General features: G+C 40.6%; 1 protein-coding gene across 3 annotated transcripts in view; it reads left to right on the top strand.

The window, feature by feature from the left end:
* ptprub (protein tyrosine phosphatase receptor type Ub) overlaps nucleotides 1-25,657 on the top strand; it is a 267,362-nt gene that overhangs the window by 138,901 nt on the left and 102,804 nt on the right. For all 3 annotated transcript variants that reach the window (XM_088999589.1, XM_088999588.1, XM_088999587.1), the window contains exons 4-6: nucleotides 10,462-10,543; nucleotides 14,797-14,912; nucleotides 19,770-19,944. In XM_088999589.1, the coding sequence (XP_088855715.1) occupies nucleotides 10,462-10,543; nucleotides 14,797-14,912; nucleotides 19,770-19,944 (373 nt within the window). The remainder of the gene's footprint in view (nucleotides 1-10,461; nucleotides 10,544-14,796; nucleotides 14,913-19,769; nucleotides 19,945-25,657) is intronic.

The raw sequence follows: 25,657 nt of genomic DNA, 5'->3' as shown, positions 1-25,657 counted from the left end.
CAAATCCTGATTCTGTAATAGTATGAGATCAATATTTCATTTTGAAAGTATTATCAGTTGTTAAAATGCATTGTGAAATGAACATTATTCAAGGGAGATGGTGCCTGGGCATGCCTTGGACAAATGGCTTGCATTTTCCAGGGCTGACATTTTGAGACTGTTAAAACATGTGCAGTCACTCCCAAAGATTTTGATCAAATCTGTTTGTGGATTTCAAGATGGCGATGGATAACAAATGCTTTAAGATGCTAATCGGCGGGGTCATGTCGAAGAATGTGGATCTGACTACATTTCCATGATAATGGGGTAAATCAGAATATTCATTTTAATCATTTCAATGAATTGTCAATTTAGGAGAAATACAATTATTTTTTTATATAATTCGCAGTAGTTGTCTGGCATGGATTGACAGGTTTCAGTGCACATCTGTAATGTAATGAGATTGCAGACGAAGATTACCTTTCCCTCACATTAAACATTAATATAAAATAATAAACATTGTTGCACAATTTTGACATGTTCTGTCAGCATGAAAGTCTTGGTAAAACAGCTACACAATGGCTCCTGCAGTCAGACTTCCAGCGCTTCATAAATTGGCTTAATAAAGTGTCAGGGAAATAGCTGTGCCTCTTATTTTAACAATAATAATCGTACATACACCACTTAATTTGTCTTTGCATGGCATCAGCAGTGTGAATCGCCCCATCACTGCAATGCCCTTATTAAATATTTTAATAGCTGTTGCTCTTGTTAAAGATCACCTTAGTGGATCCAGACCTGGGCTGTGATCACACTCTTGTAAAATATTCTTATTTTTTCCAACATGTCAAGACAGCTCTGAATGCATTAATAATAATATGTGCTGATCGGGAATGCACCAATAACTGGGAAAAGGCTATCATCAGCATTTGTAAAAAATCTCCAAGGCCTCATGAACCGATACCTCATATCCAGTGTGTTGTAAAGTAAAATCATGCATCACTATGCCAGTTGGAATTTACTCTCTTTGTTTTTATTTTGAACACGTTTGTCGTGTAATTCATGCTGTTGTTGGTCGGCGCCACCATTCACGTGTAAATTCGGCAACTAGAAACTGCTGCGTGGGTGCCCTTCTGACACATTTTGTGAAAAATAAACAAAAAAGCGATTTTTTTGTTTCTGTCCAGTATTATAAAGCAGATTACATGGAGAGCATTTATATTTGAATGCTTTAGTCAACACACACTATAGATCATGGTTGGATTGGATTCGTCTCGCAGTGGAGAAATTTACATTTCACAGCAGCAAAGTTATGAAAGGAAGAAGAAAGGAAAGACAGAAGTAGAAAAACAAAATACAGGATCTGCTGGAAAGGCAGCCACTCTTGCGGCGCCATCTTGTCGTAAAAAAAAAATGCAATGTTTTTTTATGTTTTATTTTGTAAGGTTCGGTTTATTATGTTATCATAAATCAATGTACAATGATTTTATTACGCATCGGCGAGTAATCAAATGTAAGTACTGGTTGTTCTGTGATGTTGCTCGTTGAGTTTCCTCTGACAAATGCTTCACTTTGTGGTTCGAATTATTTTTCTCCCTTAGTTATGACTTCTTTTATACAATCCCACTCGAGGCCCCGATTGAGTCAGGGCTGTTCCAGGGCTGCCAAGTCATACAACGGTGATTAATACGATGAGGAGTAGTAATCCTTTAAGAGTGGGAAAACACTACTATCTTTGAATCAAACAGCTCAATCAGTTCAATGGGCACATGACCAAATAGTGTTTTGATGTTGTGCGTTAGTGCCTTTGTCTCCAAAGTTTTAAAACTATTGTCACCTGAAAATTGTCATTTCTTCAAACTTTTTAAAAAGCCAGATGTTGGCATTACAGCTTTGCCAGGGTTTGCCACTCTCTGAGGTGTTGTATAGGCTTTAACAATTTGCACATATATATCCTACAACACACCGTATTAAAAGTAGTGTTATTGACGGGTGCTATTTCTGTGTTTAACACATACACGAGATGCATTCAATTATTGGACAGAGGCACACTAAAACATGTGCTAGCTTAAACATTATAGTAGCTTCCTCGCTAGCTTATGTTTTGAAAAATGCCTTGTGAGAAAAACTGAGTTTGGCTGAATTTGATTGAAATATTTAACACGTGTTACCATTATATCATTCTTTTTGCATCAATCCTCATGATCAAATCCATCAAAAGTCCTAATCTTCTGTGTCTGAAATTGGCATCAGTCTTGGTCTCCTTATCAACAGTATTGTTCACCGGGATGTCGACAGTGAGTGGCAACTTGTCCAGGTTGGTGATGGTCGGGCTGGATGCGTTTGTCAGCAATCTCTTTGTATTTCAAAATGTAAAGTATGCTTGTTCCTCATCACTAGCCATCAGCAATCGGGAATGGAAGCCAAGTAAGGCCCGCAGAGTAGGAGAAAAAATGATTAAAGTCTCATCATTAAAGTCTGACCTTGAATCATCTTGATTTAATGTAACATAGTACTTCATGGTTTTTATTGAAGTCAGACTGGAAGTTGTCCTGCTTTTCATTGTAAGCCGCCATTTCCTACAACAAAAGCACCAAGCATCAAAGGTTACTGGATTTTGAATTGCATCACGGCTCCTTGATTTCCCTGGTCAACTGATAGTTTGCTGTTTAAACCGTCTTTCGTAATAACGTCTTTTAGTCGGTGCCAAATTTCGCAATGTTGTTTTGCACAATGCACATACCACAACCTATTGGGTGCGTGCCATTAGCAGCCTCTTCTTTCCTCCGCTATGTCCACGTTTGCTCAACATTGCAATGTGTCAGCACCACATCAGTCCATCTTATGGTTGTGAAAATATGGTACCCAAATTAATCTAGTTTTAAAAATGTAACTATGTTTCATGTTGTGATTTTAATTTGAAGTTATGATGAATGACAGATTTGCTGTGCCAAATATTTTGTCATTCTGCTCTTGGCAGAAGTAGATCATCTATAAAGGCTTTGGCTTTGAGGGTCATTTTTCAGATCCAGCAAAAAAAAGTGCTTTGTTAGGGTGTGTTTTCACTGCTTGTGTTCTAATGCTAGTTTTTTTAGCATGACTGTGGACTTTTGCATTGTGTATAAGCAAGATGAGAATTGAGTAGATGGCATTTGGTTCAATATACAGTATGGGATTCTTCTTTAGAGTAAACTTCTTCAGTTAGCTGCCACATTAGCAACCACTTGTAACTTTTTCCTTCACACAACGGCAGTGGAAAAAAAAATTGCCACCTGAGGGCTCGCACCTCAAAACGTGTAGGTCGAGATACTGTACCATGGTAGAATGCTTTCACCTTATTATTGTTAGTAAACAACAATACCTCGATTTGTTGCTGGCAAGTGACTGACTCACTTTCACCTTGGTTGTTTAAAGCGCTGATTAACCAACAATCAATCCAATGTAATTCAACATAACTCTCAAGCAAATTATACCCACCTCTCCGTGTATTTGTCACCTGGAGTTTACCAAAGTTCTCACCCCTTTCGCAATGCATTATGTATTTCAGTAATTTATTTGGTGAAAATATAAAGATCACCTTGAAAACTTTGACCAGAAAATGCATCTGGCCTCGCCATCAACTTTGTCGGCCTTTCAACTACCAGGAGAATCTTCCTATCAATTATTTAAGATGTTATCCAGCCCTGCCGAGTCTTCCAATAGACAGGGTTTCTTTACTGCCAAACGTTTCTCCATTTCTATGCTTTGCAATGGGAACTTCTTTTTCCCACTCGTTGATAAGAATTCAATTTCATTGGGCAAACATGTTTCTTCTGATAGTCGCTGATAAAAGCTTTCTGTCAGACAAAAGTTTTGAGAAAAATCCACTGATGCGTTGCAAGCAGGTACTCAAGGCTGCTGGTATCTCTGAAGTTCCCTAAAACTCGAGATGTAGGATCCCCCAAAGACGAGGATGGAATATCAGCAAATGAATTGAATGAGTGATATTTTGTTCGGAACCAATGGAAAGAGAGAATAGGGGGCCATTTAGCATGCCTAAAGGTGTCAGAATGACCTCTGTGAATATATAGAGTCTCTAAATGACCATTTCCTGGCATGATGTTTAAAAAAAGCATGCCCTCCGCAGTAAAAAAATCATCATGAAAGGCATCGCTTTACCCAATGTTGCTAAATGTACCACTGGATCTTTTGCTTCCACTGGTATATAGAAAGAGAATTTCATGGCGTGGCCACTATAATCCCCTGACCACACATCAATTGAGCAGCCGAAGAGCACCTTTCAATGGAAAATATATTACGTTGGAGAAAAGGAATGCCACTACATGTAACTTTTTTAAGAGATACACATAGAAATCGCTGAAAAGGTTTCTTCAGCCGTCATCTGTACTTTTTGAAGGTGTCTGACGTTTCGCTTCTTATCCAAGATGCTTCTTCAGTGAACTAAAGTCTTACTGGTAGTATGGGCCCAATATATATATCCTAATGTTCAGACATGGCGGCGTCGGACACTGTTATGATAGGTCCCTACTCTCAGGTTTGGGGGAGCAGAGGACCACTTCCTGTGGCCCCACCGATTGTTCCTACATTCCTGACTAACGACTGGCCTGATTGCCCCACTTCCTCCGGTATCCCCTTATCAGCATTACGAATGTTGACTAACCTATGTTGCCTAAGCAGGCTATTGTATGAACGATCCAAATTGAACCTCACCCCACCAAACCGGTTTAATGAAGGATTTAGTTGTTGAATGAAAATCGCTTCTTTTACTCCCCTTTCAAACTATCTATGTTCTTTCGCTAAGATTTTAACCTCATTGTCGTCAAATGAGTGGTTGCTAGCTTTTAGATGCAACTAACTAATTGCAACTAACTAATTTAAGGTCGAAATAATAATAAATAGAGGTGGGCACTTATGCATTTTGTTGTTATCTTCATCAATATTCCACTCAGAACGAAAGGCAACTAACTGCCTTATCAGGAAAAAGGCACCTTATTTCCTCCAATATATATATATATATATATATATATATATATATATATATATATATATATATATATATATATATATATATATATATATATATATATATCCTGAGATGTTTATTTACCGGACTGTAGAATGGACTTGACATTGATCCATTCGCAGCTTATCTTTGTGAGGGTGGCGGGCGTGTTTGAGCCTATCCCAATAGAACGGGTACGTCTGAACTCATTGCTAGCCAATTGCTGTGGCGCGACATTTATTGGAGACTCATTTAGCCAAGCACCCTCACTCTTCATTTTGATTCTTTAGCTTTCCATTAGGTAAAAGGCTCTGACCTTGCTTTGGTCTTAATGAATCAGAATCCAAATCATCTTTATTGCCAAGTATGTAGAACACACAAGGAATTTGTTTCCGGTAGAACACGCTGCACTAGTATCGTCGTCAAAAAAATGCTAAGTGGCACTATACAGTTCTATTTTGGCTACTGTTGAAAGAGTTCAAAGAGTTAATGGCTTGAGGGAAGAAGCTGTTTAAATGTCTGCTGGATTTGGTGCGCATGGATCGGTAGCGCCTGCCTGAGGGGAATAGCTGGAAAAGGTGGTGGGCAGGGTGCGGAGGGTCCAGTAGGATTTTCCGCGCCCTAGTTTGGATTCTTGCAGTGTGCAAGTCCTCGAGAGTAGGTAGGGCGGTGCCAATGATTTTTTCCGCCGTCCTAACTGTCCGTTGAAGTCGGATTTTGTCCATTTTTGTGGCGGCCCCGAACCAAACGGTGATGGAAGAACATAGGATGGATTCGATGACAGCCGTGTAGAAATGTTGCAGCACCTCCTGTGGCAGGCCATGCTTCTTTCGCAGCCTCAGGAAGTACATTCTGTGTTGGGCCTTTTTCAGGATAGAGTTGGTGTTGACCTCCCACTTCATGTCGTGGGAGACTGTGATTCCCAGGAACTTGAAGGTCTCAACGGTTGACACAAGGCAGTTGGATAGTGTGAGGGGTAGCTGTGGTGATGGATGTTTCCTGAAGTCCACGATCATCTCAACTGTCTTGAGCGTGTTCAGCTCCAGGTTGTGACGGCTGCACCAGAGCTCCAGCTGCTCCACTTGTTGTCGGTACGCAGACTCGTCGCCGTCTTTGATGAGACCGATGACCGTGGTGTCGTCTGCGAACTTTATGAATTTGACAGCTGGGTGCGTTGAGGTGCAGTCGTTCGTGTAGAGAGAGAAGAGCAATGGAGAGAGGACGCATCCCTGCGGGGCTCCAGTGCTCGTGGTTCGTGTTGTGGGTGATATATTTCCCAGTCTGACCTGTTGTGTCCGTCCTGTCAGGAAGCTGAGGGTCCACTGGCAGATCGTAGGGGACACACCAAGCTGGAGAAGTTTGGGGATGAGGAGTTCTGGGATAATGTTTTAAACTTGCTATTTGATTTTGATTTGTGTACAGCACGTTGTTACAGCAGTGGTTTTTAAATTGTTTTATGAATTCAAATGAGTTGAGGGAGTTGGAGCATGCCAAATTGTTCCGGTGTTTGGAAGTATGATGATAAGAAACGTAATTACAGCTATAAACCGGACCACTAGTTATGATGTTTTCTGAGAGGAAAAGGCCATCAACTTGGGGAGAGGATTTATTTTGTGTTCAAGTGGACCTGGTGACGAAAAGAGACACAAGTTCAATCAGAATTGAAGCTGCTCTTTGAGGAAATGTCGTAAAGTAACTGAAACGTTAAAAAAAAAAAAAAACACCTGACTCTCAATCTGTGATACATATTGCTTTTTACATGATGCTCCCTTCACAATAACCTCCAGTTATGGCACAGGCAGTCAAAAAGTTGCCGCCAAAGATTTGTAAATGTTTGAAAATCTTTCCCTCTCTTTGCTGACCCCGAGGCAATAAAAAGACCCCTCAGCAAATACAAAATGAGTTTTTATTGTTGACAATATTGGCGATACTGTCTTCTACGTGCCGGCATTTTGCTGCATGAGCAGATTGTCTTGGACACATGGCCATTAGAAACAAATATCTATGGCAGGTCTTATGTTCGGTGAAAGAAGCTTTGTCTAAGGCTGTTTCTAGTGTAGAAAGTAAAAAGAAGCATCATGATTGTTTTTTGCTTAAAAGCTTCTCTTCTAGTGTGTAGACATAAATTCTCCTTTTGGCCTGCATTACAGGCGAATGTAACATATTGCCAGATTATTACTTAGGTCAGTCATTGAAATCATTTGCTTGATTAGTCGTGAGTCAAATAAGCCATTCCAATAAAATAGGCATATGAAGAATTCAAGTGGATTTGAAGAACAATTTGGAAATGGCCCATTTAAACAAAGGCATAGTGTGTTTCTTGTTTTAAAACTATTTAAAGAACAACCGACGTCTCCGGACAAGTTTTGTCCATAATTTGTAAAATGGCTTCAAATGACTTCTACTGAGCGTATTTTACAAAGATTCCACCGCATATAGCTATATTTGACGCTATAAGACTCGCGCTGAATATTCCGGAAGTCTTGTTTTTGAGTTGGTGACGAGTCCTCACGTCACGTCACTGAAGGAACGCCCCTGACTGAGAAAAGACATACCTTGCATCACCTCAATGCATTTTGCAGTACTTTGTTTGGTCTGAAAACTTCGTGTTGATGGCAAAATTAGAAGGGAAACACATACATAACGCAATGGTGAATCATTGTATGTTACACCGAGACAACTCTTTGATATTTGTTGACAAAAATTCCAAGGTGAAGAATAAAACTATTTCCAACGGAACTCTGCCGCCATCTTCTGCATTTTCTGTGACACTACACATCAGTCTTGATGCGTCAAAATGACCCCGAAGACCGTCTTTAATCGATTGCAAACATTTATACTTTCCTCTTCAGAACTATTTGAATCATATTCATAGCTGGATGTGTAACAAGAAAGCATATTCTCCGAATCTGAAGCCATTGTTTTGATTCTCGAGCAAGGCAAGACGTCTTGGGGTGACGTCACGAACTGGGGGCGGGACTTTATGAAAATGCCCAATTCGCAGCTCAATTTTTTGCAGATTTTGGACACTTTAAGTCATTTTTATTGGTGTTTTGCATTTAACTAAAAATATCAGCCTGCGTGATTTGGGTATTTTTGATGCTATAAAACGTTTTTCTGATGTCAGTTAGGAAACAAAAAAGTTATGTCGGTTGTCCTTTAAAACTGGTTTTATTTATTTATTTATCCATCCATATCCATCCATCCATTTTCCGTACCGCTTATTCCTCATTAGGGTCGCGGGGGGTGCTGGAGCCTATCTCAGCTGTCTTCGGGCACGAGACAGGGGACAGCCTGAATTGGTTGCCAGCCAATCACAGTGCACACAAAGACGTACAACAGTCACTCTCACACTCACACCTAGGGACAATTTGGAGTGGTCAATCTGCCTGCTATGCATGTTTTTGGAGCTTGCGAGGAAACCGGAGGACCCGGAGAAAACCCACACGGGCCCAGGGAGAACATGCAAATTCCACAATTCCACACAGGGAGGCCGGACCGGGACGCGAACCGGCGATCTCTGCACTGTGAAGCCGGTGTGCTAATCACACGACTACCGGGCCGCCATTTATTTATTTATTTATTTATTTATTTATTTGTACAGGAGTCAGAGTTCAATTCACTTGATTTTGGGCATCTGCTGATCCCGAGTCATAACCCCATACCTCTGCAATTCAATGTTGAAAATTCTTTCATTCTTTTTCTTCATTTCTTCTATGTTGTTTTGTCAGTTGGAAATACTTTAGCATGCTTTCAGCCACTGGCAGGAATTGACCATGATTCCCCCCCAAATCCAAAAAATTGTGAATTGGGATTTTGAGTACAGTCCATGCTCTAGTTTTAATATGTAAAAGTTGCACATGAGTATAAGTCAAGCCAAACTATGAAAAAAGTGAAGTCAGAAAAAAAACATTAAATTAAACAGACACCTGAATAATAAGAGTAATATTCCCCAAGGCCTTGCAAAGGTCGTCCATATTCAGATCAACCTGAAATCTAAAAGTAAAATAAGTGATTAAAGTTGATGTAGAGATCTCATCTCATCTCATTTTCCATACCGCTTATTCCTCATTAGGGTCGCGGGGGTTGCTGGAGCCTATCTCAGCTGTCTTCGGGCACGAGGCGGGGGACACCCTGAACTGGTTGCCAGCCAATCGCAGTGATGTAGAGACTAAATGTGTTATTTCATATATTGCGGTCTGTCTCTGCTTTAGATGAGATGACTTTTGTCTCCATTAATTCTTTGGACCCTGCCCTGCATGCACAGAGAAAATGGTTTTCAAATTGGATTTCTTTTCAGATTTCTCCCACTTTTGTGGAACGTTCTCTTTATGATGTCATTGCTATGCATATCATCCCAATTATAATATGAATAATATCACCTTTAGAAAAAGGTTAAAAATTATATAAAGCACCAGATTTACAGGTGACAATTGCAACCCCAAGAGTGTCGGTGAAAATTCTTACCCGGCGACAGACAAACAGATCGATATCACATATTATGCTTTGGACCATCATCGATTGTTGAATAGTGACAAAATCACATTTTTAAAAATTATTTTATCCTAATTCCCACATTTTTAAGAATCTCAGTGAAAACTTTTCAAGGTGAGGAATGAATTCAAAAGCTCACTCAAATGAGCTTGATATCATTATTGCTACAATGACACAGAATGTACCCAGGACAATAAGCCTTCATTGGTTTTATTTTAAAGTTTTGCGACTGCATATCCCTGAGCAGATTGGGCTCTCGTTTATGACTTATTTTAGCAGGCGTCCCACGCATATGGAGGATAGTTTGGTTGTGTGTATGAGGCCCTAGTATAAATAAATGTCCGAAACCAGAGGTAGTAGCTACAATGTAATCATTCGGTCAGAGGATTATGTGAAACAATAACTCCAAACAAGCCTTTCGATCAAATGCGTGGAACCCTGTCCTTGGCTCTTGGGGGACAAAAAGATCACCCTTCTCTCTCATTACTCTCTCTATTATTGAGGATGGTGATTTGATATTGATTGGCTTTCACAAAACAGATTGATCCGTAGGATAGTGGAGACATTAGTCTTCCCCTGCGTTATGTGGCCGCAGTGCAGCTGCACAACATACTGTTCTGACTTCACAGCAGCCTTTGCTCAGGATGTAAAATGACTCATGCACCACATTGTGTGCTTGCTGATAAAGCTATTATTTCCCTTGGCCCTGCGGACTCGGGCAAAACTTATCCGTCTCTGTTTTCTGGCTTATTTTCTTCTCTCGTTTTGTGCTGTCGTGTTTAGGGTCAACAGATGTACAGCCATTGTTTAGGTTTTGTTTAATGGGTTTGTTTGTAATTAATGCATCTGCCACCAAAGCGTAAAGGGGACCACGAAGAATGGTCGTTATCAATTGTCCTTTAAAAATGGCTGTCACACCAATGTAAAAGATTCCGTGGGTGGTGTTAAAACCAGCTCATCGTGTGTTCATGTCTCACTTTTTGCAGGTACTAATCGAGGCGACTGTTTCCACGGAGCGGCAGGGGTACATTGCCATTGATGACATCATGGTGCTCAACTATCCTTGTTGTAAGTGACACCCCTGACAATAAGTTGCAAACACAGAAGGTTGCCAAAGGGAAGAAAAAAATATTCAACGGTTTTGGAGGGGAGAATGGACTTCAAAACACTCTGAAACATAAATAGGATGAAGAAAAGTCATGGTTGATCACCGTGGTTATCCCGAGGGATACTGCAACAAGGGTTGCTATTAAAACATTTTGAAAGCCCCGCTTTCAAAATGAGAGACGCCCATTTTTCATGATCTCTTGTTAGGTTGTCCGTGGTGGGAGCTTTAGGTCATATGTCTCTTTTCAACGCCTCAGAAGGATTTTATAAAAATGTGTCTCTTTACACTTGGTGACTTGTTGTGCCTGCGGTGAGGAAGCAAAGGCACCAGTTCAGTGTGCTGTCAACGCTGTGGGGACTTGGTGTGTACCATTCTTTTGGAGCCTTTAGCCCTGGATGTGGTCTCTCAGTGTTGTTCTAAGGGTTTCTCTCTGTACCGCTGAATGTGAGAGTTCTTGTCAGCTCTTGTCCAAGTTCATCAGCTACGCTTGATTTGGGGTGATCTGCTCTCAAGAGATTTTTGTTGTCAGTATTCGTGTTCAGTATTGGTCACAGTTACAATAAACCAAACACAAGGTTCCAATTTTGTCTTAATTGGTAAAGCAAAACAGCAGCTTGGTTTACACTCTCTCAGCTTGCTACTACCTCAGTCTCCGCATCTTGTTCCGCTCTATGACAACAGATGGTAATTTTGAAGACACCCGCTGTGGCAATTAAACAGTTAAGAATCTCATCAAGACCTGTGCAGGTCTCGCAATGTGGCGGACATCCAGTTAACAGAATTTGGCAGCACATAATGTGAGTGAGAGAAGAAATAAGATTAAATCTAAGACAAAAGTCTCTTTGTGGTAAAAAAAAAAAAAAGCTCATCACTTTGTAAATTATCTGCCAAATATAACTTTAGACACTTTTTTATTCAGAGTTTTAAGATTGCATAGTTTTGTCCAGGTACTACACTTTCCTCTAACATTTCAAAAACATGCATGGCAAGTTAATGGAACACTGAATCAGTGATTCTTAACCTGGATTCGATCAAACCCTTGGAGTTCAGTGAATCCGTCCATCATGCAGGTTAAGAAACACCCAACTCAAGATGTCCATTATTTATGACACGCTCACTTGGCCACTGCTAGCTGCAGATGATCACATTACATTGCTTGTCCAATCAGTGCCGCATGGAATTTAGTTCGCTTAATTGTCAAACTGTGATTGTTTTGATAGTATGTCATGGAACCGCCCATGACATCCTCAATTAAAAAAAAAATCAATTATATATATATATATATATATATATATATAGTAATATATAGTGAGACCTTGGCTTACAAACTTCATTGGTTCCCGGACAGTGTGTAAGGCGAAAAAAAAAATCCCATAGGAAACCATTAAAATGAGAATAGTCAGTTCCCAGGTCTACATAAAATATAATTTTCAATTAAATAAGCCTTAAAACTACACACTACATACCTTATTCTATGTATAATAAACATGCTATTGTATTGTAATGAAAGAAATACACTGCACTGTATAATAAAGTCACTTTATTTACATTTGTGATGGTCGTTGATGGCTCTTAATTGACACATGTTGCTTTCTGACTTGTAAAGTCTTACGAAACTGATGCATCACATTATCATTCATCATGTTGATTATTCTCATAGCCTTTTCTGGATGGAACTGTTTAATAAAAGCCTGCACATCAACTCCTGAATTGCCTGCTTCTGTTTGTCCTCTTAAAGGCAAATCAAAGGACCTCATTATGGTCAGCAACAAGCTCATCAATGTCATCTGCATCCACTTCGAGTCCCGTAGGTGCTGGCAGAGATTTTATTACAACAAAAGGCGCGAGTCCGCTGATTCCACGGACCCGGAATAAAACGCGACAAAAGAAGGCGGGCGGGAGCGATCCGTCCAGCCTGTCAAGCTAGGCAAAAGAAAATGGCTCACTCGCGATCCCGGAAAGCAACAAACTTGCGCGATCGTGGCTAACAATCACCTCGCGCAAAGCAAACTCTTGACTTGCCAGCACAAGACACAGCGAGGTGCGAGGCGTCATAATCATGTCCCTAGTGAGGTGACAGTGTGGCCTATATAAGCGATGAAGGAAAAAGAAATAAAAACAAAAGTCATTCTGCGACATGGTGAGGCCAGGTAAGATGACGGTCACCGGGCATGGCAGGCGTCGGTGGGGAGGTTGCCGAGGAGGTTTCGTGGTGCCTGAAGTCGTTGTACGGGAGCACGACAAAGAGTGCTCTACGACTGCCAGTTTGAGTCGATCGATGGAAACTTTCCTCACGGCCGTCGAGTCGATGCCGGAAGGTCTTCTCACCGTGAGTTGTTCGGCTGGGATCGGTCAAGTCGGAGAATTGATGAGGGATTGTGAGGACGAAGGTGCGTGGGGTTGGCCATGCTGCCGGGCACGGACAGGCCGGTCATCGCCGACGGTGGCGTTGATCGCGCTGCCTTGGCGCTCTGCAGGACGCTGAGGAAGCATGCTGACGTCGGCGGCCGTGTCGGCCATGAAGCATCTTCCCGAAGTCCGATCGTGGACATAAGCGATGTCCGACGATGTCCGATCGTGGACATATACGATGTCCGATCGTGGACATAAGCGATGTCCGACGATGTGCGATCGTGGACATATACGATGCAGCTAGTTGCAGAGTCGCCAGGCGAATTGGACGATGTTGGCCATCAGGGTGCGGCAGGTTTCACGGTGGGGTTGGGGCGCCCACGGGTGGTGGCGGCCCATCGGAAGCTCGGCTTGAGGGGTCTTGCTGTGAAGATGCCGGGTTCACGGGCGGATGGGAAATCTGGGTCTTTCCATTTGGAGAGTTGATTGGGCTGAGGAGGAGGGAAAAAAATCCTCCTGGCTGGCTCGCCAATAAAGAGTTTGATGGTTCTCTTTATTTGTAAGTAGGTTCGTTGTCAGATCTCCCCGGCAGGTGACACGCAGAGCTTGATCGTGGCGTGGAGTTGAGCAAGACGAGCCGTGATGTCCGTCCGATGCGTGCCTGTGCGGGTCTTGCAAGTCTCTTTGAGGCTGTGAGTCCGTGATGAGTCTGAGATGATTCTGCCCCGTGGTTCGCCCAATCTCTCTGTCCCGCGACAAGACTAATCAAGGCAAATCCAATCCAATCCTATCCAATGCCTTGTGATTGGCAGGGATAGCCTCCTCTAGCACACCCGCTACTATCATTAGGATAAGCAATTTGAATGATGATGGATGGTTTTGATAGTTTTGCAGCAATCTTTGCAGAAGCCAATTAATTCAGATCTTACTAATTTCTGGTGAAATGGTAAATATGTGTAGGGCACCAAAACAAGAACCAGAAGTCACCATGTTCATTATGTTCTGTAGAGAGAGCAGAGTGGTGAGTGAGAAATAAACATTAGCCTTTCCCTTATGTTTCGGCTTTGCTGCTGCCATCTCCTCTTGTCACTCATCAGGAGTGACAAGTTGACACGTCCTCCCCAATTTCTCCGACATGGCAAGCCGCACTGCTGGCATTTACACGGTGGTTTGGTTTAGCAGGGCTCTCTCCTCACTACTCTATTGTTAATCACGAAATTGAGGGAGACGGTTCCTCCCACACTTATTCATTGGCAACTCGGCTCAACGTGCCAGGACATTATTTGCCAAAACGTGGAGGATCGACGTGTACTTTGTGTCGCCCCTTTCAAACATTCACTCCCACGCTCTGCTCTTAATAGATTTATTTACCTTGATATAAAGTGTCTTATGTTCACTCAGAAACCGTCACGCATATACACGGTAGTATACATTTTATGATGCGTTAATGGTGAGAAAAAAGTGTATGTCGGGCATGTTTTGCATTCCATTACTTCGAGTAGACGTACTTCTCACTATCAGAAAAAGTACACGCATGCCATAATTACCTCCTTGGTGATTTTCCTACATGTAATATAGCCAGAGAAATGTGCCAATGGTTAAGGAGTTTTTCACAGATGAATATTTCTTTATGTTTATGTACCAATTACAGAAATGAAAAAAAAAAACATGCTGGACATAAATAAACTGTTCGGTGCTTAGGCGTAGGAAACTCGTACGGTACAGACCATTTTTTTTCTTCCAGACTGAAAATAACTGTGTTTGAGCCCTGATAAGAATGTGTCCTCTGTGGTAGATTGGCATTGTGAGTGGCAAAAAGGTGACTTTTCCTTCTTTCTCTCTCTTCCATACGCATTTTCAGATAAGGCCCCACATTTCTCCAGGCTTGGAGACGAGGAGGTGAACGCTGCACAAAATGCAACTTTCCAGTGTGTGGCTGCTGGAAAGGCTTCAGAGGCTGACAAATTCCTATTAGAGGTGAGTGATTCATTGATGCAGGAATGAATAAACGACACCTTGTGCTCTAAATTTAAGTCTTTACATTGTTCGTATTACAGTTGGACAATACGTATTTCAATTTTGACACAGTTTTACCATCTCATCATGATACTGGTAATTATGTCACAAATTCCAAACGTGTTATGTAGATTTCCTGACCACCGTTAGGCTTTCTAATACTGCTCGGACTTTCTAGAATCGGCCAAAATCCCAATTGATGTTAATTTACTTTTCAACCACCGAATCCAGAATCAGTGAAATGAGTTAATAATTGTTCTTTTGGCCCAAAAAAAAACATTGACCCCCCCCCCAAAAAAAATAAAATAAAAAATGAAACGTCCAGTTGTAGCTCAGTAGTAATTGATAAATGAAGATTTGTCTAGTGCTTTATAGACACCATACGCCATCCATCCATTTCAGGAACCGCATATCCATTTTGACCATTTTTAAAGCCATCCCTTGTCCTGAAGTTGCTATCTAGTTTGCCTAGTATTTTTATGAGTATTTTTATCTTCTCGCCGATGGAGAAATGGCCAAACTGACTTCATTTGCCGCTATGAGAGGCCAATGGGAATGTTACAAAGACAGAAGAAATAATGAAGTGTCTAGCTGGGCTTTACTCCCTGCATAAGAGTTCAATCTAATGCTTGATAACCATCAGTTACCGTTTCACTTACTCTAAGGTAGCTAGGTTTCAGCCAAAACTCTCGTCTTTATATTCTCTTTTTGCTCTGAACTCATTGAATTCTATATTGAGTGCATTTATTTTTCACATCAGACTACGGCAGAAGCCACGTGTCATTCTATAATGTTACATTTCAACACAGCATCCACTCAAAGTGCGAGCTCAATCTTTTAATTTCTTTTCAACCGATGTGGCCGCCTGCCCGAAATGAACGCATTTTGCATCATTTGTCTAAACTATTATTAATCTCATTCGCTTTCAAAAGGTTTTGCGCAGATTGGCAATATGTAGCATTGTTGAGGTGTGAAGCAACAAATGAAAAATAAAAAAAGCTAAATTGTATCATTAGCATAATTAGGGGGCATAGTGGGGGAGGTGCCATCAACGAATTTGAATTAAACTGCAATTTTACATGTGCTATTGAAAAAGTACATTAAAATTATATTTGTGATTATATACTGCAGCCTTTTTCTTATTTTGGTGTTGAAAGTCAGTTATTTTCTAAAACCATCTCATTGTATGACCTAATACTGCCCAAATCTAGTTCTTACCCACATACAAAAAGTGGACCAAAATGTGGTCATATTCACCACAAGTGTTGTAATTGCATAACCTTAGCCTAAAACCTGAACTTCAGAACATAACTGCAACGGCAATAATAAACACACCGTTCAATTGTTCACTTCTCTTACAGTGTCAATCAGGGATAAGAATATAAAGGCAGATTTATTTAAGAATCTCATTAGATTATGGAGGTGTGCCTTTTGTTGTTTAAAGTTGCTTCTGTTTAATTTCTGCAATAATAGTCTTTGCTGTCTTTCATTCCTGACATCAAGATGAGTAGTACCATAATTATAGAGTACTTAATTTTTTTCCGGGCCGCATAAAATGACATAGCGGGCCGGATCTGGCACCTGGGCCTTGAATTTGACACCTGCGGTTTAAAAAAACCAACAACAAAAATAACATCATAGTGAATTTTATGTAAAGCCTGAAAACCCAATACAAAGTCATTGTTTTTTGATTGCAGTGTCGGTTGTGGTGTTCAATTGGTGTGGTGAAAGATCGCTTATGGTCATGTTTTTTTGTGATGTCACTTAGTGTGTGGTGGGTCGAAGGCAGCCATGTTTATTTTTCTTGTGGTTGTAAGCCTTTTCTCTGTGGAACCTCAACGACTGGATATGTGTGTGTCGTTCTGAGTTCTGTGGTTTCACTCGCACAACAGAAGAACAGCGGCTTTGCAAAACCCAAATGTTGATGTCACTTTCAATATGGTTGCGCGCTAAAATCTAGTACAGCAAAAGAATTGGTGCAAAGCATTTCGTTGACTTTTTTTTTTTGTAAACTGTGTGGTATCAATGGGTTTCCCGAATTGGACTGTTGTACGATTGCTTCATGACTAATTACTAATGTCTTCACAGGATTATGCTTGCTGTTAGGAAAGCGTGCCTAATTGTTTAATGAGTGAATTCTCACCATCGGGATCAATGCTGTTTCGTCAGGATTAAATGAGAGTTATGCCTCTGCCATTATAATTTGATTGGACAATGATTTTACTACTGATGTAAAAATGCCTTTACTGTTAATAAAAAAAGTCTATTTTTGAAGACTTTGTATTCATGTATTTATTTATTCCTCTAGTTTGCAGCTGCTGCCATGGTCAAAACAAGTCAGTTTGAGTGAATGTATATACAGTGAGACCTCAACTTACGAACTTAATTGGTTCCCAGACAGAGTGTGTAAGGCGAAAATTGTGTATCTCAAAAAAAAAAAAATTCCCATAGGAAACCATTAAAATGGGAATAATCCGTTCCTGGGGTTTCCATAAAATATACTTTTCAACTAAGTAAGCCTTAAAACTACACACAACATACCTTATTCTATGTATAATAAATGTTTTATAGCATCTAAAATACCCAAAACACGCAGTATGATATTTTTATTCAAATGCAAAACACCAATAAAAATGACTTTAAGTGTCCAAAATCTGCACAAAATTGAGCTGCGAATTGGGCATTTTCAGAAAGTCCCGCCCCCAGTTCGTGACGTCACGCCAATACGTCTTGCATTGCTGGAGAATCCAAACAATGGCTTCAGATTCGGAGAATATGCTTTCTTGTTACACATCCAGTTATGAATATGATTCAAATAGTTCTGAAGAGGAAAGCATACATGTTTGCAATCGATTAAATAATTTATTCCATGCCATTTTGAGGCAACATTGGGGGGGAAATTGATCACCAGAAAAGAGGCTCAAAATGGCGACCTCCTGTGGCCACCTTTGTTTGCACAGGCTGATAAATTCCCTATATGGAGCTTGGACGCCCTCTTCTGGCGGCTTTTGGGTGCAACACGGTTTTCAGACCAAACATGTACAGCAAAATACATTGATGTGAAGGACTGCTACAATGTGTCTTTTTTCGGTTAGGGGCGTTCCTTTAGTGACGTCACCAACTCAAAGACAAGGCTTCCTGAATATTCAGAGCGAGTCTTAAAACATAAAATATAGCTATATGCGGTGGAATCCTATTAAAATACACTCAGCAGAAGTCATTTGAAGCCATTTTACAAATTATGGACACAATTTGTCCGGAGACGTCGGTTGTCCTTTAAAACTACACACAACATACCTTATTCTATGTATAATAAATGTGCTATTGTATTGTAATGAAAGAAATACACTGCATTGTATCATAAAGTCACTTTATTCACATTTGTGATGGTAATTGATGGCTTGATGGAATGGCGTTGGAGGTCAAAGGGAATTGCTGTTTGGAAAGAGAGGCACATTATACGAGGACTGTAATTAATGAAATAAACTGAGCTGTAAAATAAGTTTTATTTACCTTTTTGATGGTTGTTCATGGCTTAAGGACTGTTGGTAACTTAACCTCTGGTGCTGTTCGGTCATGTGCTTCCGCCGAAGATCACTGCGCCAGCCGTGGTGGGTGTGTATTATAGAAATAGTGCTTATTATAAGGTTTAATTTTCAGAAATTTGACGTTTGTATGACGAAAAGTTTGTAAGATAAGGTGTTTGTAAGTTGAGGTCTCACTGTACTGTATTTTATGGTGACAGAGTAATTTACTCGAGCTGAGTGGTTAGTCTATCCCACATTCCAAAGTATTATGCATCTTATTTTCTTTGATTTTTCTAAATAAATTTTTCGATATTTTTCAAATAAAACTCATAATTTTGAAGTCAACCGTTAGAGAATGATTTGAATGTTCTTAAATAAACATCCCAATGATAACTATAATATCCCCCAAAATAAAGGTGTCGCTTTAGTTCAAATGGTTGTTCCAAATAATTAGGCTCAATTAATATTAAGCAGTGTTTCAAGGCATTTCATACTGCTAATTGTAAAGGACTCGAAGCAGTGATTTGTTCAATTTGCAACATTAGGCGAGTGTATCAGCTGAAATAAAAAGCTATTCAAATCAAAAACATAATTTCAGGTCGTTACATTTTAAAATACGGCCTATGGTTAGATAGCAGCTTCCAAAGGCTTGTGTCATCTGCAACCATGACAACAGCGTTTGAAAGGTACAGGCATTTATAACTTAAAGAGGGTCAGAAGAAAGTACCACGTTCAGTTGCATTCACATTCTGAAGTCACACACACACACGAATAGAACGTTTATTGAAAATACAATTTTGAAAGTACAATTTTCAATAAAGGGAAGGAAATACAGTAAAGTCTCGTTATATCGATATCGGATATATCGATAGTCCCGGTTATATCGATACTATTTCTATGCACGCACGGAGAAAATTACATGCAAACAGGGTCGGATATATCGATAGTCCCGGTTATATCGATATTTTTTCGGACTCCCTTGAATATCGATATAACGAGACTTTACTGTATCATCTTCACAATACATCAGAACTACCACACATACATGCCCTGATCCAAACTGTGCTATCAGTGTGTACAGTATTTATAAACAAGATCAACAACGGGTTATTTTTGACTTTGTGATTTTTATCAATTGTCTTGATTTCTTACGCTTTCATGAAATTTTCCAATTTCATTTCAAGGGGCATTTCATCTGCACATCAAATTTTTACAAATCCTTCCCTTCCCTTGACCAGAGAGTTGAACACACATGCTTTCACCTCTGACCTGGTTCGTTCTTGTCTTCCAGAGACACAATGGGGAGATTTTAACCAGTGTGACTGTCACGCACCCGAGTCACCGGCGTTTTGTGGTATCGTTCCAGCTGGACAGTGTCCAGAGGTCAGATCAAGACCTTTACCGCTGCATCACACAGTCCTCCAGGGGATCAGGAGTTTCAAACTTTGCTGAACTTATTGTCAAAGGTAAAGCTTTGTCTTTGTCTTGGTGTCAATAATTGTAATTTCTTTCTTTTTTCATGTTTTTCTAAACTGTTATTGTGGTGGCATATGCTCTGCCCCTTCCTTGATGCAACTGATGGTTGATAAAAGTGAAAAAAGATACAGGTGCAAACATAGGTCTTCATTAAAGAAGATTTTCAATCTGGAAATGCTGGACACGTGTTAAGAGACCTTCCCTGGTGAATATCTGGCGTTTTTGTTTCACACGGAATGATGCCTCTGGTTGGAGAATCCAATCTTCCGGACCCGTTTGTCCGAGCCGGAATCAAAGAGGCAGCCATCGCCAGCTCCTCATCTTCCTGTCATAAAGCTGCTCACTTGACTTGGTCTCCTGCAGCCCTGTCATATCATGTACCACAGATGGTGACCTCAGTCCCATTACTCACTCCAACCCCAGAGTCTGACACCACTTTGACAGCATCGTAATGACATGACTGCGAGGTGGTTTGCTGGCAAAACATATCAGGCCTCAGCAAAGGGACAATGAGAAGTGGAAATAAGAATGTGACATTCTCACTCTTCTTCCTCTTTGCCGACATTTAGCGGCACATTTTGACACCAAGCAAAGGAGTCTTGGAGATGGAGTAGCAGCTGATATTTTTTTTCTTTCTTTGGTATATGCAAAGTTTGTCTGTTAATTTGCCGTGGATTACTTAATTTCAAACTATACACCATATTTCTAAGGTCGCCAAAGTTTTCGGAGCAAAGGCATACTTTTCAAGAAGGGAAACTTGCACGATCGACCCATTCTTTCGGATAAGCGTGTTGTGATGAACAAGATAAGATAACCTTTATTAGTCTCACAATGGAGAATTTCCCAACTCACAGCAGCAAAGTTATGAAGGAAGAGAAAATGAAAAAAAATGTATTGAACTCTAACATGGACGAAACAGAAAAATGTGCAGTGGTAATGACAAGGGATGGCTAGGTTATTCCGTTGAGCCACATTCATGTGTGTCTGCTGGATCACGGTTTGAAGCAATTTTACCATTGTACAATATATCAAAGCTGATATATGATGACTGTATGATTTTTAACAGTGGCATCTGTAAGAATAAAAAAAGCCATCAAAGCCATCAAAAAGATTTCTGCCATGGTCTTTCGTTTTGGTTCACTTATTGACGCTTGTAAAATGAGGAGCTGTAAGCAAAGGTAGCTTTCAAGTAAAGCATCAGAGGAGAAGTGAGGTGCCCTACCAATACATAAATCATGTTATGAGAGCGCCCTGAAAAGACACGGGCGCCTCTGCTGGAATGACAGATTAGTCACAGCCACCCATCTCACTATGATCTTTTCTTGTGCTTTGTCCTCACTCCTTTTGCACTCCTTCCCTTCCTTTCCTTCCACCGCAGCCCATGTAATTGTTCAGCGGCTTAGTTGTGCGAGTAGCTGACCGTTGGGTTTGAAATTAATCCCCAGTTGACAATCTCAACTGACAGTAAGGAGAGTCTCTTCTTTCATGGTGAAGCGGATGAAGGGTGCCTCATTTTTCTGTGGCAAACGGTGTTTCATTGTGTTAACACCTTTTCTTTCACGTTCCGTTCTGCTTAATGTATGCACGTTTCTGAAGGCCTTGTAAATGGTTGTGACTAATCTGCTATTTGAACTGTTCTGACCTGCTCACATCTTTCGGTCTCACAGGAGCCATTTTAGTCTCAGTGGGCTTTTGCCTGATGAGAATTCAGTTTTCACACAGCCAATGAGTTCAATTAGCCAAACTGTATCTTACTGAGTCAAATGCCTTTACCGATATATATATATATATATATATATATATATATATATATATATATATATATATATATATATATATATATAAATCCGCGTCTCACCCACCATGGGTGGTGTCTGTCCCCCATTTTAGCTCGGGTCCTCTACCAGAGGCCAGGAAGCTTGAGGGTTCTGCGCAGTATCCGTGCTGTTCCCAGCACTGCGCTTTTCTGGACTGAGATATTCGATTTTGTTCCCGGGATCTGTTGCAACCACTCGTCGAGTTTGGGGGTCACTGCCCTGAGTACTCCGACCACCACAGGCACGACTGTCACCTTTACCTTCCAGGCTCTCTCCAGCTCCTCTCTGAGCCCTTGGTATTTCTCGATTTTCTCATGTTCCTTCTTTCTGATGTTTCCATCACTCCGGACCGCTACATCCACGACAACAGCTTTCCTTTGCCCTTTATCTATGACCACGATATCTGGTTGGTTGGCCATTACCATCTTGTCAGTCTGTATCTGGAAGTCCCACAGGATCTTTGCTCGGTCATTCTCCACCACCTTGGGAGGTGTTTCCCATTTTGACCTTGGGGTTTCCCGTCCATACTCCGCACAGATGTTTCGGTAGACTATGCCAGCCACCTGGTTATGGCGCTCCATGTAGGCTTTCCCTGCCAGCATTTTACACCCTGCAGTTATGTGTTGGATTGTCTCAGGTGCCTCTTTGCACAACCTACACCTTGGGTCTTGTCTGGTGTGGTATATCCCTGCCTCTATGGCTCTGGTGTTCAGGGCCTGCTCTTTCTCGGGCAGCCAGGATGAGTGCCTCTGTGCTGTCCTTTAGGCCAGCCCTCTCTAGCCACTGATCGGACACCCTTGAATATCGATATAACAAGACTTTACTGTATATATATATATATATATATATATATATATATATATATATATATATATATATATATATATATATATATATATTGGTAAATGCATTTGACTCAGTAAGGTACAGTTTGGCTAATTGAACTCATTGGCTGTGTGAAAACTGAATTCTCATCAGGCAAAAGCCCACTGAGACTATATATATATATATATATATATATATATATATATATATATATATATATATATATATATATATATATATATATATATATATATATATATATATATAATCAGTGACGTGCAGTCAGGGGAGGCAGGTGAGGCAGTGCCTCACCTGTCATCATGGAAAGCTGTCATGGAATTATCAAATGAAAAAATAAATTAAACAGTTATATGTATTTAGTGATTTGTACTTTAAAGTTCTTGTCCATTTAACTTCACCGCTTTAGGATTTTTTTCAAAATCACTGAATTTTCACTTTTACTTTTCAAATACTAAGTAGAGACGAGCGGTGAGGCAGCAGCCGGCTGAGCCTCAACATGGATTGCGCAATCACTATGCTTACTGTGCTGGCTTGCTCTGCAGTGAGACTGCATTGCTGTCCTGCATATCACTATTAAAGCGTTGAAACACGTTTAGTATATGAACTAAATTTCTACAGTTTAGCTGGTGTACATAATGTAGAGTCATTGTACATTATAAACACTGTACTACTGTGTTTATTTTGTTTTATTTTTATCAAAACGCTGTGCGTAGGTGAGGCAAACAGTTCTCCCGCCTCATGACAGGGGGCGCTTGTGATTCCAGAGATACTTCCGACTCCACGTCTGCAGAATAATAGAATTAGAGACAGAAAGCTACAGTAAACAGTTAGCAAGTAAAGTGCAACCCTGCAGTCATTTTTTCGTGTTGCTTGGCCTCACTTTCAGAATGGAGGATTACATCTAAATTGAAAGAATTTTCTAAACTGGACTTTCAATCGAAGCAGGAGGTAATAATTAAAGGAAGACCAACACCGGAGCTAAAAGGTTTGCTTCAGACAACGGGACACAATACTCGCTCTTTTCAGGCGGACTGGTACACACGAAAAGGCTGGCTGTGTGGATGTCCAGCAAGAAACCACCTTTTCTGCTTTTCCTGCCTTCTGTTCTCAACTTGTGACAATGTCTGGACTCAAATGGGATATTGCGACCTGAAAAATTTACAACAGAGCCTCATAAAAAATGAGCGAAGACTCAACATCAGCATCCACAATGCTAAGGTAAAGGAGAACCGGGAGATTTTAAAAGATCTCATCAATGCCACCTGCTTCCTTGCCAAACAACAGCTGGCATTTCGTGGAAATGATGAAAGTAAAGGCTCTGCTAATCGTGGCAACTATGTTGAACTATTACATGCTTTCGCTGAGAAAGATGACAGGCTAGCGAGTCATTTTGGGACATCCACTGTATTTTCTAGCCTGTGAAACAGAATACAGAACGATTTAATTGAAGCAGTTGGTGATGTCATTAGAAATGACATTAAAAAGGAGATCGGTGCAGCCCATTTGTTGCTGTAGAAGTAGACGAGATTGTCATTCTCAGCACTGAAAACATACAGTCGGAACAGGACTGATCAAGGACGACTTTCTTCACTGGCAGTGATCTCCGTTGAGACAGAGAGACTTTTAAAACTGAAGAAAGATAAGGAAGGCTTCTACAAAGAAGTTATCGATGCCTTTCTTCAGAAGGAGCGGCGCATGGACTTCATTTACAAGTAAAGGTAACACGATAAAAACATTTTTTTTTTTTTTTAATTTCTATGCTACAGTTTGTATATATAAAGAATGCTGACATGAAATTTTAAACAAAATATGTTAACTGTTGCCAATCAAATGGTGAATAAACTACTCTGTAGAGTTCATATGTTTGTAAATCTGACTATGATGATGTCAGTGCCTCACCAGCCATGAACCTCACCGCACGTCACTATATATATATATATATATATATATATATATATATATATATATATATATATATATATATATATATATATATATATATATATATATATATATAGATGAGAAGGTTTCTTCAGCCGTCATCAGTACTTTTTTGAAGGTGTCGGACGTTTCGCCTCCTATCCAAGAGGCTTCGTCAGCGAACTGAAGTCTTACTAGTCGTATCGGCCCTATTTATATATCCCTAATGTCCAGACATGGCGGCGCCGGACACAGCTATGATAGGTACCTACTTTCAGGTTGGGGGGAGCAGAGGACCGCTCCCTGTGGCCCCACTGATTGTTCCAACATTCCTGACTAACGACTGGCCTGTTTGCCCCACTCCCTCCTGTATCACCTCATCAGCATTACGAATGTTGCCTAACCTGTTTTGCCTTAGCAGGCTATTGTATGAACGATCCAAATTGAACCTCACCCCACCAGACCGGTTTAATGAAGGATTTAGTTGTTTTATGAGAATCGCTTCTTTTACTCCCCTTTCAAACCATCTATGTTCTTTCGCTAAGATTTTAACCTCATTGTCGTCAAATGAGTGGTTGCTAGCTTTTAGGTCCAAATGTACTGCCGATTGAGGCCCACTATTATTATCCCTGCAATGTTGAATTTGTTGAGTCCCACCAGTGTAATTTTCATTCTTACAATGTATTGAATAAACTACATTACTTTGCTGGAGGGTTCTGATAACTCCTAGTTTGGGTTGTAAAGGGTGGTTAGAATCAAAATCATTTTGATTCTAACCACCCCTTGTAAAGGGTGGTTAGAATCAAAAGGCCAGTCGTTAGTCAGGAATGTAGGAACAATAAGTGCGTCCACAGGGAGTAGTCCTCTGCTCCCCCCAACCTGAGAGTAGGCACCTATCATAGCTGTGTCCGGCGCCGCCATGTCTGGACATTAGGGATATATAAATAGGGCCGATACGACCAGTAAGAATTTAGTTCGCTGACGAAGCCTCTTGGATAGGAGGCGAAACGTCCGACACCTTCAAAAAAGTACAGATGACGGCTGAAGAAACCTTGTCATCGATGGACCACTCCTGTACGACTGAGAGCTTACACAGACATAAATATATATACATATTTTT

This window comes from Hippocampus bargibanti, linkage group LG06 (assembly GCF_051943395.1).
Source record: "Hippocampus bargibanti isolate YZ-2025 linkage group LG06, ASM5194339v1, whole genome shotgun sequence".
In the NCBI taxonomy this organism is placed as follows: Eukaryota; Metazoa; Chordata; class Actinopteri; order Syngnathiformes; family Syngnathidae; genus Hippocampus; species Hippocampus bargibanti.
The sequence above is the reverse complement of the archived record's forward strand: the minus strand, read 5'-3'. Positions and strand labels throughout refer to the sequence as shown.